Source organism: Lagenorhynchus albirostris, chromosome 18 (genome assembly GCF_949774975.1).
Source record: "Lagenorhynchus albirostris chromosome 18, mLagAlb1.1, whole genome shotgun sequence".
Lineage (NCBI taxonomy): Eukaryota > Metazoa > Chordata > Mammalia > Artiodactyla > Delphinidae > Lagenorhynchus > Lagenorhynchus albirostris.
This window is the reverse complement of record NC_083112.1, coordinates 8,207,667-8,222,613: the sequence shown is the minus strand read 5'-3', so window position 1 is coordinate 8,222,613 and position 14,947 is coordinate 8,207,667. Positions and strand designations below refer to the sequence as shown.

The 14,947-nt window shown below is 39.2% G+C and overlaps 1 protein-coding gene across 1 annotated transcript in view; it reads right to left on the bottom strand.

Moving 5' to 3' along the window:
- RXFP2 (relaxin family peptide receptor 2) overlaps positions 1 to 10,600 on the bottom strand; it is a 48,333-nt gene extending 37,733 nt beyond the window's left edge. Inside the window, 5 exon segments of the mRNA XM_060129544.1 lie at positions 1,670 to 1,741; positions 2,547 to 2,652; positions 6,329 to 6,406; positions 8,747 to 8,893; positions 10,414 to 10,600. Coding sequence (XP_059985527.1) covers positions 1,670 to 1,741; positions 2,547 to 2,652; positions 6,329 to 6,406; positions 8,747 to 8,893; positions 10,414 to 10,600 — 590 coding nt within the window.
- Between the last annotated feature and the right edge of the window lie 4,347 nt (positions 10,601 to 14,947).

Here is a 14,947-nt window from a genome sequence, read left to right as displayed (position 1 = left end):
TAGGCTATTTTAGTTTTCTTCCCTTCAGCATTATTCAGGGAGTGCAAGGGCAATACTGATTTGTAGAAATGAACAGGCTGTGATTCTAAGCATTTCCAGTAAGACCAGAAGCAGTATAGTTAAGATTTCTTCTCTAGAGGAATCTGGAACCCCAGAGCCAATGCATAGCTACTCCAGGGGACAATAACAACAGGACCACATTCTCCAGGATGGAGAAGAAGGAGCTCACTGAATCACGGAGGCTACAATCAAACACAGGCATGATTCTCTATGTTCACACAAGATTCTTCCTCGCTAATGGGCTTCCTTCAGGGACCTCCTTTCTTGTATCAGGGAGTCTGTACCTAAATTCGTGAGCAGCACAGAACTGTTGATGGCATTTCAAACCAAATGTGTTTGTCCAGTATCAGCAAAGGATCAGAGTATTTTTTATCCTGGATTTTAATATATATCACATTTCTAGAAACTTTCCCTTCTATTCTGAATGTTAAAGGGCAAAATTGTAAGATGATGGTACTACTTAGGGGCCTTACAACATTGTCTTGCTAATTTTCTAATCTAGTCTAATGATCACCTTGGCAAGCGCAGAAAGTTGACCTCTCCATTATCCCAGAGTGACTCAGGCTCAGAGGGACTGACACAGAGTAAACAAACTCTCAAGAGGTTGAATATTTAATTGCTTTATTTATTTATTTATCTATCTACCTATCTATTTATTTATTGGCCACGCCGTGCAGCATGTGGGATTTCAGTTCCCCGACCAGGGATCGAACCCATGCCCCCTGCAGTGGAAGTGTGAAACCCTAACCAGTGGACTGCCAGGGAATTCCCTAATTGCTTTATTTAAATAGGATGTATTCCATTCCACTAATGAGAATGTTATTATTCCCCATCCAAGGTAACCTCCCAGATACTTTAGTATGAATAATTTAGGAAGTTAATTAGTCATCATAAGGTTGATTGATGAGCAACCTTGATTGATGAGGGAATCAAAGCAAAGAGATTCTCCATCTTGATATGAACAGTGTCACAGTAAAGTTCATGGGAGTTATGGTGGAGATGCACAATCCGTCCCTGCCCCCCAACAGAGACTATCTCTAGGGATTGTATCTCTCAGATCCTGGTTTTCTTTTTTTGATGATGCTGGAAGCATCCTGACACTTTGTTTCTCATGGCTGACCTTGTCCTATTTGTTATTTTCTTTCCTCAGATATGCTAATGTCACCGATTTCACCAAGATCGAGTTTTTGCTCTTTTTGTCCTGGGAGACAGTGCATATCCTATCATTGTTTGTTTTAAATGATGGTTCTTGTCTATGCTAACACTTTTCCAGGTTAAAAAGTGCATCTAGTGCCTCTGAATCGGCAATGTCATTTTCCAAATGATCTGAAGTAAAACCGTGGAACTATGTATTTTCTTACTGAGATGCTCAATCCAGTTTAACTCTTTACAGAAGGTTTAAGTAAAACCAGTTGTTATTTTAAATCATGAAATGGAAAGAAAGCATACTTTTCAATGCTTTATTGTCTAATCTTAATTACATTTAGAAAAATAACTTTAATGATAAAGGTAATCAACCTTATACTTAATTTTACTCTTAGATTAAAAACATCTTAAACAAAACATCCCATAGATTTTCCCATAAAAAACACTATTAATAGCTACTTACATCTTTTTAAGTTCTGTGTATTTGATGAAAACTTTATCTGAAAGACTGTGAATACTGTTTTTCTTAAGAGACCTTAAATAACATGGAAAGAAAATGTTATTATGGATTTTATGACCAACCAAACTCTTCCCTAGAAGCTGCATGCTTGAGAATATTTGATGATGCTCCATTACTACGTCACACACGTTTGAAAATGCCCATAATAAATAAGAACCTTCACGTGAGAACGAAAAGTCCATAAAGCAAAATGAAAACAGTTTGCAAATATCTGACAAGGTTAGCCAGTTAGTGCAATATAATAGACTGGAACATCTATGGTGATTTAACTTTTTCTTCTCTAGATAATTTAACAAAACACAACAAAAATCCTAACCAACTCATGCATGCCCAAATTATGATATGTCCGCAGGCAAATTCCTGAGGCTCTCAAAACTTCTATGCAGAGTTCAGAAAAACCTGCACAATTATGTCACAGCTAGCTTCGTGGATCTTCTATAACTTAAAGTCCTGGACAAATTACCACTATTTAAAATGAGATAGAATAAGTGAGTACCTTTCTTTTTTTTCAAATTTTTATTTTTACTTATATAGTACTGGCATATTAGTAATAATACATGAATTGGAAATTGAAAATAACTCCAGGCCACAGACGTTTGTGAGCTAAACGATAACCTGTTTTAAACACATACAATGTTGAAAACATTTTTTCCCTGGAGAAGAGTGTGCAGAGTTCTCTGATGGCTGGTGGTTTTAAAGGGACTTTCTATGATTTTGCTAATACATAAGTAGCATAAAACAGAACAAAGAGAAGTTAGATTAGACGACACGGTTTTCATGTGACTTCAAGAGCAAATATCAAGATTTGAATTTTACTCACAGTAATGTCACATTGCTGGAAACGGTTGGCACAGACTTCAAGCCAGCATTTATACATTCCAACTCAGTTCCTTTGCAGTCACAGCGTTGTGGGTACTGATTTAAAACTAGGGGGCAAAAAGAGTAACGATTCAATAGGAAAAAAACCCCTCTTTAATTATGACTTTATTTCTAGTAACTGGCATTGTTCTTTTTCCACTGAATGTATAACATTCACATCTTGTTAAATGAACTTATTCTGGTCCATAATAAAAGCAAACAAGAATTTTCTCCTAGTCAAATATAGACTTGGGACTTCCCTGGTGGCGCAGTGGTTAAGAATCTGCCTGCCAACGCAGGGGACACAGGTTCGAGCCCTGGTCTGGGAAGATCCCACATGCTGCAGAGCAACTAAGCCTGTGCACCACAACTACTGAGCCTGCGCGTTAGAGCCCAGAAGCCACAACTAGTGAGCCTGCGTGCTGCACCTACTGAAGCCCGCGTGCCTAGAGCCCGTGCTCCGCAACAAAAGAAGCCACCGCAATGAGAAGCCCGTGCACTGCAACAGAGTAGCCCCTGCTCGCCACAACTAGAGAAAGCCCGTGCACAGCAGTGAAGACCCAATGCAGCCAAAAATAAATAAATAAATAAAGTATGAAAAACAAAACCAAAAACAAATATAGACTCATGTGGTATTCATCTCAGTTCTAGCTTCCAGTGGTCATTTCAGAGGCATTTAACAAGGGATTAGAAAGAAACCACAGGGATGTTTAAATAGCATAAAAGCATATGGTGAACAAGATTAAGTTCTTCTCAATGAAAAACATGAGTATGATTGAGTAAATCTTTAATGGGTGTAACTGAGTCAATTCCATTTAATTGAATGGCACAAAGAGGTTGCTCAGTAAATGCTTGTTGGTTAAAATCAAACTCAATTATTTTCCCCCTTTCAAACTTCTCTTACAGCGGCAACAAGAGTGGAATGCAGGCTGGGCAGTGGCCCTCACTGTGCCTTAGTGAAATCAACCAACCCAGACACCCTATCGTTCTGGCTCTTAGCTTTTCATTACTATGAAGTTAACGTGGTAGGTAAAAGCTGTAGAGAAACTGTAAAGCAGAAAAGGACCAAAGATCCATCTAGCTGAAGCATTCAGAAGGAAGAAAAACACTTTAGGATTTACCTTGAAGGAACTCACATAATTATTCATGCAATGGCATATTACCATAATCAGTAAGATTTATCATAATATATTAATAATATAGAAACACTATCACATAATTCTTTTATTTATATATTATGTAGTTATTAATTATGTTAATTGTTAAAATAATGGCATATGAGAAATCTATGGAGAAACCAGGCCAAGTTGGTCCACAGAACAATGACTCGTGTGTGTGTGTGTGTGTGTGTGTGTGTGTGTGTGTGTGTGAGAGAGAGAGAGAGAGAGACAGAGACAGAGACAGAGACAGAGACAGAGAGCTGGGGGATGATATTAACGGAGCATTTGATGTTGCCTCTGATCCTGTGGGTATTTTTTTTGAAGGAGCTAAAAGAAGTGAGAGTTCTTTTCAAATGTTTATATTTATTTAAATCTAAGTTCTAATTGCTCTGCTTCTTTTAGATCACTTTTATTCAAACTTTATCTTTAAAATCAATTTCACCAAATTTTAGTAAATCCAACACACTTTTATTGAGCGCCTCCCTAATCCAGAAGATGCATTCTAGTGTATAAGTGTTTAGAAAATATTCTGTGGAGTTCATAGGCTTATGCTAATCACCTCAACTTCCTAAAGATAACTCGATTGTTCACTTCAATGTTTAACTGATATTGAAAATAGCGGTTACGTTATTAGATTGAAAGCCTAGGACTGGAAGCTCTTATTTACCAGTAAGAGAATTTCACGTACTCCAAGCTGAGCCAGTTGACTAAACCACAAATGTGAGTGTAACTCCCTCACCTGCAGGTCAGTCAAACCCCAACCTCTGGATTCTTCTTCTGAAGTGCCTCTTGAAGCTCTCTCTACCTCACTCTTCCCAGAGGTATTTCTGGGCTCAGGTTCTTAGTATTAGTCTGGAGCATTGCAAGAAACATAATGTTCAGTAGTGTCTCTTTCACCAAGCTTTCTCCTCAACCTCGGCAAAGTTGACATTGGGGTCAGATCAGGGTCATTCTCTGTCGTGAGGAGCTGTCCTGTGCACTGTAGAAGGTTCAGCAGCACCTTTGGCCTGCATCCGCTAGATGCCAGCAGTCACCCACCCCTCTCCAGCTGTGACAACCCAGAATGTCTCCAGACATTGCCAAATGTTCTCCAGGGGCAGAATTGTCTCAGGGTGAGAACACTGTTCTAATCCATTCTTTAAAATTCTGGTAGAAGAATCACTTTCACATACACTTCTTATCACTTCATCTTCCTCTTCACTAAATGGAAATAAGCTCACAACTTTGGTGGTTACACCCTGTATACAGCAGTGATCTCCACAATGGCATGTGTGCAAGATGACCCATTGTGGTTCCGGAAGAAAATATTAGAATTTTCAGTTATATTTATTTTTAAGCTTTTTAGTTTACTCTTTTCAATTTCTAATTTTATGTATGATATATTTGTGTATAATACATAATATAATATATATATAATATATATTATATATTATATTATATATTATTATATATAATATATATTATATAATATAATATAATATATATAATATATATATTATATATAATATATATATAATATATATATATAATATTATATATAATATATATAATATTATATATTATATTATATTATATATTATTATATATATAATATATATAATATATATATAATATAATATAATATAATGTATAAAGTACATAATAAGTGGTAATTATAACCAGGTATTATAAAGTGCATAATATACTAGTGTTGTATTTAATATATGGACTTCATATACATATATTATGTATACATACTAATGTATGCTTGTAATTGTACATACACCTACATAATTATATCTACGTATATACATATTATATGTAATATAATAATATATTAACATATAATACAATCTGTGTATATAGAGAGATATAATTCTATCTCTGGGATAGAGGCTGGACTCCAAAGAGTGCACCCCAAACCCTTTGTGGCCTGGCTCCACCCTTCCAACGCAGGTACTAGAATGAATGTGAAGCAGGCTCTGACTGACCCCACTGTTGTGCAGATCGTACTACCCTGCTCATCCTGTCACCTCTTCCCCTTCCCTCCATCCAAGGACTTCCAAGCCCATCTCAATGTCACCTTGTCTGTGGATTTCTCCCCATCCCTGGCACAGCCATCATTTCTCCCAAAGGGCTTCCACATTCCCTTGTGCAAACATCCTTCCTTCAGTTTCGCACAAATATTGTACCATTCCTGCTTCTATAAGGGTCTGTCTTTCCTGCAACAGTGTGAGGTATTTGAGGACCTTAGTCATCCTTGCACTCTCAGTGCCTAACATAGGTCCTGGAAAGTAGTTGGTGCTTAATATCTTTATTAAAGAAAGTAAGCAAAGGGAGTAAGATCTTTATTATTTGTCACAAGTATTCAGTACCTATGTATTCTTGCACTCACAGGCTAATACACAGAATGAGCATGAATGGAGCATGTTGTTTTCTTCTTTCTATCTTTTCAGTCCCAAGAGCAGATAACAGACCACTGAAATACACTGAACTGAAATTGAAATTCTAAAGGGAATTTATCACACTACCCATATAAATCCATGCCCCATAAATAATGTTGCTCGCAAAGCTGAGGTTGAGCCTTCAAACCAATACCACTTACAGCACTCCTGTGTTAATGCCACATTATTAGCATCTCCATGGACTGTGCCAAACAGAGTCGCCCATCCACTAGTGTCTCCTGTGAAACACACGGCGATGAACATGTGTCAGTTATTCTAGAAGTAAAATATCAAATTACAAAACAAAAGTATAAAAATTTGATCATGAAATCAATTTTAAAAATTTGTTTAAGTAATAGAAAGATAACAAGGGAGGGAAAGGTAGGCAAACATCTGGAGTCTTTTTCTGCAATTACAAATAATTTAAATGTGTGTATCATAAAATATATAATGAAAATAGATGATTATTTTCCATACGTGTATCCATCTTGAAAAATATCACCTGTTTCTAATGCTGACATTTTAAATGTTTGATCTTAATTTTGAGGTCCTCAGAAGAAAATATAATCTGAATTTTATTTTGTCATATGCATACGTGTATGCAGATACATACTTGATATATGTAATGAGTTCTGACAAAGTTTATGGCACCTGACCTTTTTAATAAGGAAAAAACCAAGTTCCTTTTAATAAAGTCTGTCTAGTCCTGATGAGAAAAATATTTTCTCAACTTGTCAGATGATATAATCTGCTTATTTGCCAAGTTTTCTGTTTTCTGCAGTAAAATTGTATTCTTTTAAAAAAGAAGGCTTGATTTTTGAAGCATCATTACTTTAGCATAAGCTCTTAAAGTGATTAAACACACAGTATGATGTATGATACTGAAGTTCATACAAACAGAAAAGTAAATTTAAATAACTGCCCGCAGGTCCCTTTGATCTCTGAAAATTTTAGTTTATTTTTATTTCTTGCTGATAACCTCAGTGGTTTTTAAAATTATTCTATTTGATGTCTTTACATGAATTATTTAATTTGTGTTCCTAACACCCTCATGAGGCAGCTAACATGCACGGTCTAAGATTTCCACTGAAGAGGAAAGGCCAAGAATTTGAGTGACTTGCCGTTGGCATCCAGAGAGCTGCCCCATCACGAGCACTGATCGTACTCTACTGTCCTAGGATCTGGTGACACCAAAACAAATGAGAACTCTCCTCAAGGAGTTTATGTCTAGTGAGAGAAGTACAGTGTGAAGACAAGGCAGTCCTCAGTACAGTCGTCCGGGTACACCCAGAGAGAATGGGTGCTTGTCCTAGACCTGGGGTGGAGCTTCAGGGTGGGGAGGCATGGCTGGGAAAGCCAAGCTTCTCAGGGCAGGAGGGGACACCTAAACTGCACCCTACAGGCTGAGTAGGAGTGATTCACAGGTGGTGAAGGCAGCGGTGCTGGGGCAGGAGAGCAGATTCTACTGGCATTGCACACTGGCATTCCTGGACTTTGCCGTCGCCTCTGATTGCTAGCTGGGCAGTGCCAAGGCGTGGCAGTTCTGTGTGGTATAAATCACACAGGATTCATTCAGATTCAGGAGACCTGGGTTCTAGCGTATACTCTGTGACTAACTAGACATGTCAACCTCTCTTGGCTTCAGTTTCTTCGAGAGAAAAATACACGGGTTAGATTAGATGACATGTACAGTCCTGATATACAGACCTAAAATGGCCTATAAGACCTTTCGTGATCTGACCCCTGTTACCTCTTCTTTATCCTTGTTCACTCCGCCCAAGCCAATCGGGCTTTTCCTTCCCACAAACACATTGTCTTGTTTCATTCAGCCTCAGGGCCTTTGCATTTGCTGTCTCCTTTGCCTGGAACTTCGCCAGAATATTTCACGGTTTCTTTCTTCTTTTCATTTCATTCTCAATTCAAATGTCATCATCTCAGAGAGGGTTTTTCTGGCTATATCTTTAAAGTACCCTTTCCCCCAACTCACTTTCTATCCCGTTATCCTGTTCTGTATACTTCATGGCACTTATCGCTCTCTGAAATTATTTAATTTGTTTACGTACAAGTTTACTGTCCTGCTTCTTCACACGGTCCCTGTGAACTGCATAAGGGCAGGCTTTTGAGGCTCCCTTGAGCCTGCTGAGTCCTGGTGACTTGGAGAGCTCACAAGGGGCACTGGATATAGGTCTACTGAATAACTTAATTCTCTAGGCAGGCCCATTTGCACTTCAAGGATATTCCTGAAGCTGAACCAAATTACCAAGCCATAGGGAAGTGGTCATAGTAAGCCATTTAAAATTAACATATGGGTATCCAAGTAGAACTTTAAATAATTTTATTTTTTCATCAAATACAACTTTTTGTAATACTGTACTTCTGATTTAAGCAACTCAATATATGAAAATTCTGGTAATTATCACAAATCCATTGGGAAGCAATCAGTTGTGTCACAATAGGATTCCCTATAGAGTACCGAATCCCCTTTTCCCCTTTTTCATCACCATTAGCATCTGATCCACCCACAGTTTTGGGCGGTTCACAAGGGGTGGCGTCCGTATGGAGCTGAGCCCAGGACTCACCACAGTTCTCCTCATCAGCTCCGTTCCCGCAGTCGTCCACGCCGTCACAGTGGAAAGCACGGGGTAAGCACTGGGTCAGGTTCCCACAGGGAAAGTACCCTTTTGGGCACAAAGGAGTGATTGTACTTCCTTCGGTCAGTGCAAAATCTATGAGAAAGAGGGGACAGAAGTCTTACGTAATGAGAACTTGTTAACATGGCCAAACTCTTTTTGTGTTATTCCATTTAATTTTCACAAAATGCTATGAGTTGAGTTTGTCTGGTGTTATTCTTAGTGTACAGTTTCTCTGAAAAAAATATAATGTTATAATTTTAACATTTAAAATAATCACAATCATACCAAACACCAGCTATACCAAGAGTGGAATCAAGGCTCATTTTGAATTTGCTTCAGGAAGGCAACGGTAAACAAAACCAAAGCAATTGTCCTACTTTTGTATGAAATTAAAGACCTGTTTAATTTTGGTTTCCACTCCTGGAAACCAAAAGGTAAAACTATGAGCTAACAGGACCACATAGGTGGATTTATTTACTTATTCATCCTTTATAAGGAAGATTTGAGGTGACATAATGAAAATACACATGCAAAAGGAGAGTTTAAGTGTGCATGACAGTGAAATCCAGAACCGCATTGGAACAAGGAGAGATAATACTGCGTAATAACATCTAACACTCATCGGGCTTATTGTGTGCCAGGTAGTTTGCACAGTGGTTAATCTCAGTTATTCCTTCAACAAGCCTATGTGTGGGTGATAGTATCCTTCCTATTTCAGGGTTAGGGAAGTTGAATGCAAAATCACACAGGTAGATTTGATCAACCCTCTGACCCCAGAGGCCCATTTTTAACCATCTTGCTAGGGGTAATCAGGAACCTGCACTTCAAGGAGCATAAGTCCTCTATGAGGGTGAATTAAAAATAGTCTTCTTGTGCTGGGAATGTACGAGAAAATGAATGAGAGTTGAACAACTGCTGGGTTGAATGAGAAAGCACAGGAAGGAAATATAATTAACATTTACAAAGTTACCATAACTGTGGATAGGATGACCAAAGAAATTCCAGAATTTTAGATGCAAGAGACACTTTTAATTTTGAAAGAGTACTTTCCAGAAAATAAAGAGATGTGGTTTTTTTGTAAATACTTTAGTAAAAATTTGCAAGTCATGTTATTTTTTTTTTTTTTAAGGGAGTATGGGTTGGACAGAAATAGGCGAGGGAGATTAAGAGGTACAAACTCCCAGCTGCAAAATAAATGAGTCAAGGGTATAAAATGTGAGTGTGTGTGGGGGGGAAGGAGCGCAAGATGAAACTTCACAGAAACAGATTTAAGGAGAATGCAGACTCAGGCAGAGAGTAGTGTAGTGGTCTACTCATCATGACTAATTGAAGGGAACAAGGGCTGTTGGCAAACTTTTCCTAACCGCACCACTGAAGGTTGGCGTCATGTCCAGGGATTTTCTTGGGCTGGGGGTATGGGGCTTTTTAATACTGCAGAGAACTAGAGAACCAACCTTCGTGGAGCATCTTCTACTGTGTGCCGGGCGTTTCCTAATTATTTCACTTAATCCCAACGGCAACTTTGTGTTGCTGGTATTATTATCTCCATGTAAAGATGAGGAATGAAGGCTGAGAATATGAAGGCACTTCTACTCTGGTTCTTGGGAAAACACCCTGGCGAGGTCTGGGCGCTCCAAGCAAATGCTGCCTTGCACGGAGGTGTTCTCGCACCAGACGGATCACCAGGCTCTCCTGAAGTCGGTGAAGGCTGCTGGCCTTCCTTGTGTAACGAATCATGCCGTTTGTAAGAGGGCAGGGGTTTGCTACAGGCACTGAAGCTATGTCTGAGTTACGGTGCATCGTCAAGCTTTTAGTGATATTGTTAGAGAGGATGAGTAGATTATTTGATTTTTTGAGCTTTAGTCCTTTAGTCGTGGTGACCCTCAAGACCCAGCAAACACATAAAAGAGCAGCATCTGGCCCTTTCCTGGGCACAGGCGGATGAAGCAGTGTCCGTCCTCCCATGGGAGCTGCTGCTGCTGCATCCACTAGCCCTGCCCTGAGTGGCGAGTGTGGCCCTCAGATTCTTTTCTACCCACTGGATTTGTTTTTACAAAAGCAAGAACCATTTTCTCTGCTTCTGCTGCCGTGGTCGATGAATGATTTAGTATGAGCAACTGGGCATAAGACCAGTCAGGTCTGACTATTTTAGGAAAACTCTCTGCTGTGTGGCTCTGGGGTTTGGCTTGTTAAGCCTATTCACACAGGGAGAGGGATGCTGAGTCATAGATTTTAAAATCTCTTAACTTCTTTCTTATAACAATTTCTACAGAGGGCAGATTTATAAAAACTAGCTGTCCTCCTGTGTTTGGAACATGAATAAGGGTCAATATTTCTTAGTGTAGCAGCTTTAGAATTGTTTAAAATAGTAACTCACAGTTAGAAATAAGTTTGGTATCACATCACAGTCTGGCAGACAAACTCACACACACATACACACACACACACACAGAAAGCAAAATTTCTTGAAATATTACTTACCTTTTACTACAGTGGATGAACTCTGATCATTGCTATTCTATCTTATTCAGTTGAAAAGGCATCACAACTCACTAGGTTGATCTCACGGGCCACTAATGGCATGGGACCCACTATTTTAAAATATTCATTAGTAATGAAGTCCTCTGGAGACCATCAGACCCAGATTATAACTCTCTCTGCCACTCCCAAGCTGTGTGACTCCGAGCAAGCTGCTTAACCTCTTTAAACTTTAGTTTTCTCATATTTAAAATAGGGGTAATGATAATATCCCAGGAACCAGACAAGTTAGTGCTTGTGAAGTGCTGAAGAGTGCTTGGCCCCCGGTAGACCCTTGGTTAATGTTGGCATACAGGCAATTTCAATGCAAAGTGAAAATTAGGACTTTAATGGAAGGTTGCTGTGCCTTAGAATTGCACGATCTTTTTATATGACTTCTATGAAAGAAATAATAGGACTATAGTAAAGTTTCTCCAACTTCTTCATGTTATTCTATTTTAAAAGCCATGTGACATATATGCTTTCTATTTTAAGCAGCCTCAAATCTCTTTTGAAAGCTGAAGGGGGGTTGTAAATGATTAAGCAACAAAAAAGTCCTTACAACTTCCTAATAATATTTTTTATCGATCTAGAAGAGGTGATTAAGCACTTGATTAAAGACAATTTTGAAACAGAAAACTGAGGCTGTGTAAGATATTTTGAAGGTGGAATACTGCCTTCCGTTATAGGGTTTTATCATGAAGATATCCTTGAGTTCTCTGAGGGTTGGACTCAACTGAATGTGCATCCTCACAGATGCAGACTCATTCCGAGGGGGAGAAACAATCGAGTGTCACAGACAAGAAGGATCAAGATTATTTCCTTTTCCCTGGGGAAAAAATGGGTTTCACCTAGCAAGTATGGGTGAAGAAAGGGGAGGAGAAAGACTGACCATGTACAAACGGCACCTACCAACTGTATTTCTCAAAATTCTACATTTTCACCCCAGAATGGAACATGCCTGAAAATGACTCAAGGTATAAATTTTGTGTGGAAGGAAAATAAATAAATAGAATCTATTCCCTACCTACCCCTTGCCTTCTGTACCCTAAATCCCAGTTGTCTAACCTAGTGCCTCATACTTACTTGGTGCTCAATAAAATTTTTTTAATGAACAAATGAATTAATGGGTGATTTAGGAATAAAAGAAGAGTTGAAGGAATAGCCCCTTTAAAAATGTAGAATTCCCATAGGTGCAGGGTAATGTTTTTATTTTGATGAGAAAGTATTTTTTTAGTCTTCAAGGTATTTATCGTTCGGTTATTATACAATTTATAAAATGATTAAGAATCCCTGCTGGGCTTCCCTGGTGGCACAGTGGTTGGGAGTCCGCCTGCTGATGCAGGGGACACGGGTTCGTGCCCCGGTCTGGGAGGATCCCACGTGCCGCGGAGCAGCTGGGCCCGTGAGCCATGGCCGCTGGGCCTGCGCGTCCGGAGCCTGTGCTCCGCAATGGGAGAGGCCACAACAGTGAGAGGCCCGCGTACCGCAAAAAAAAAAAAAAAAAATCCTTACTGTATTTGGCGCATACTGAAAAAGAATCAATACCCATCTGTAGACAGCATATTATGCTGTCTATTCCTCCTGCCATCTGTGGAAGTGGAGATAGTTTTACTGAAACTCGGGGATTATAAAAACGGAGGATGCCTACATACAAGCTGTGTCAGTAGTTTCTGCAGCAGTTTCTACGGGACCTGTGTCAAACACACAGCTGAGAAGAGGTTTGAACATATGAAAGAACATTTCTCCATAATGGTCTTTCTCGTCTCTCTTCTGGTCAATGTTCTGGACATATCTGTGCAAAGGGATTCTAAAATGACTCCTTGATAGCTTTTGGAAACCAACTGACTGCTGCCTAAGGACATACTTTGCTGCCCACAAACCCCTTCCTTGCTGGGAAACTACCGGTGAGAATGATCTTACAGGTGCTCAGTTTGAGAATCGATGGAGGTGATCAAGACCCTCTCTGCTTTCTCTGATTCTCTGCCAGTGCTTGTCCTGCATGAAGCTGAAGAAAGCCTTTATCGTCTCAGCCTGGTTTTCTGGCTGAGACTCTCTCCATAGCCCTGCCAGGGATGAAGGTCCCACCACCCACAGGGAGCCCAGAGGAACCTGGCCAGTGAGGCCATTTCCCAGCGTGCACTGCTCCTAATGGAGTTTAATCCAGTTCGGATGCAGGGGAGCCTCTGCCATTTACTCTAAAGAGCCAATTACTGTAGCACAGGAAGAAACATTCATTTAACATCTAGGAAATTTTAGCTGAGTGCGTACTACGTGCAACCTCAACAAGGCAGACAATGTCCATTCTCACCTGGAGCTCAGGTGGCAGGATCTCCAAGAGGAGCAGCAGCGCTACTCAGTGAAGCAAAGGTGAACCAGTTCATTCGCTGAGTCCACCTACTGGATGCCCCCCTCCTTCTGGGAAGAGTCTGTCAAAATCCTGAATGTCACTGATATGCATTGGGTCAGAATCAAATCAATTAGAGAATTTAGAGGGACCTGCAAAGAGTTTCTAGTATTTTAGTTTGTCCAACAAGAACATTAAAAAAACCTAAATTACCACCATTATAATAATGATTATAAGAAAAATGGTATTTTATTGCTAAAAATTTGAGAGAATATATGCACAGAAGAAAAGACAATCCTTTGAAAGGAATACATTTAGCTTTACAAAAAAACGAACTTATTTTTGCTCACGGACTGGTGAAACTTTCATTCCTGACAGCAGTGGCCTGGAACACAGTGTCTGGAACTATGTGTGAGAAAACCAAATCTGGCAATGTTGACCAGAATTCTTCAGGGCAGTTAGCCCTCTGTTCTATAACTCACAAATATTTTCTCCCAGTTTGTCACTTGTCTTTAACTTTGCTTACAACAGAGGCTCCAGAGAGGAAACGATCTGATCCTGACTTTAAAATAACTATGCAAACTAAAAACAGAAAACATTCTATTTTTAGAATATTCTATATAAAATATTTAAATATTCTATAATAAAACCCCATAGCATATAATATACTTAATGGTAACTTTCTGAAGACATTTAGTTTGAGGTTGGGATCAGGGCATGGATGTCCATCATTACTACATCTTTTCAAGGCTGTCGTGGAGGACTTAGCAAATGTAGGCAAGGCAAGCAAATCAATCATATACAAGTTGCGAGAAATAAAACTGTCATTATTCATGAATGATATGAGTGTGAATATAAAAAATCCAAAATAATAAATTATTAGTGCTAGAGAGTTTATCAAGGTTTCTGTAAAATCAATTTAATTTCTATATATCATGTACAAACAATTAGAAAGTGAAATGTTTAAAAAATACCTTTACTATAGCATCAACTGTGTCATATTTAGGAATACATCGAACAAAAGCCTGCAAGACATTTATGTAAAGTATATAAAATTACTGATAGACATTAAAGACCTAAATAAATGGAGTTAATTCTCTCAAACTGGGGAATTCCCTGGGGGTCCAATGGTAAAGAATCCGCCTTCCAATGCAGGGGATGCGGGTTCGATCCCTGGTCGGGGAACTAAGATCCCACATGCCACCGGGGCAACTAAGCCCGCGTGCCACAACTACTGAGCTCGCGTGCCTCAATGAGACAGCTGTGTGCCGCAAACTACAGAG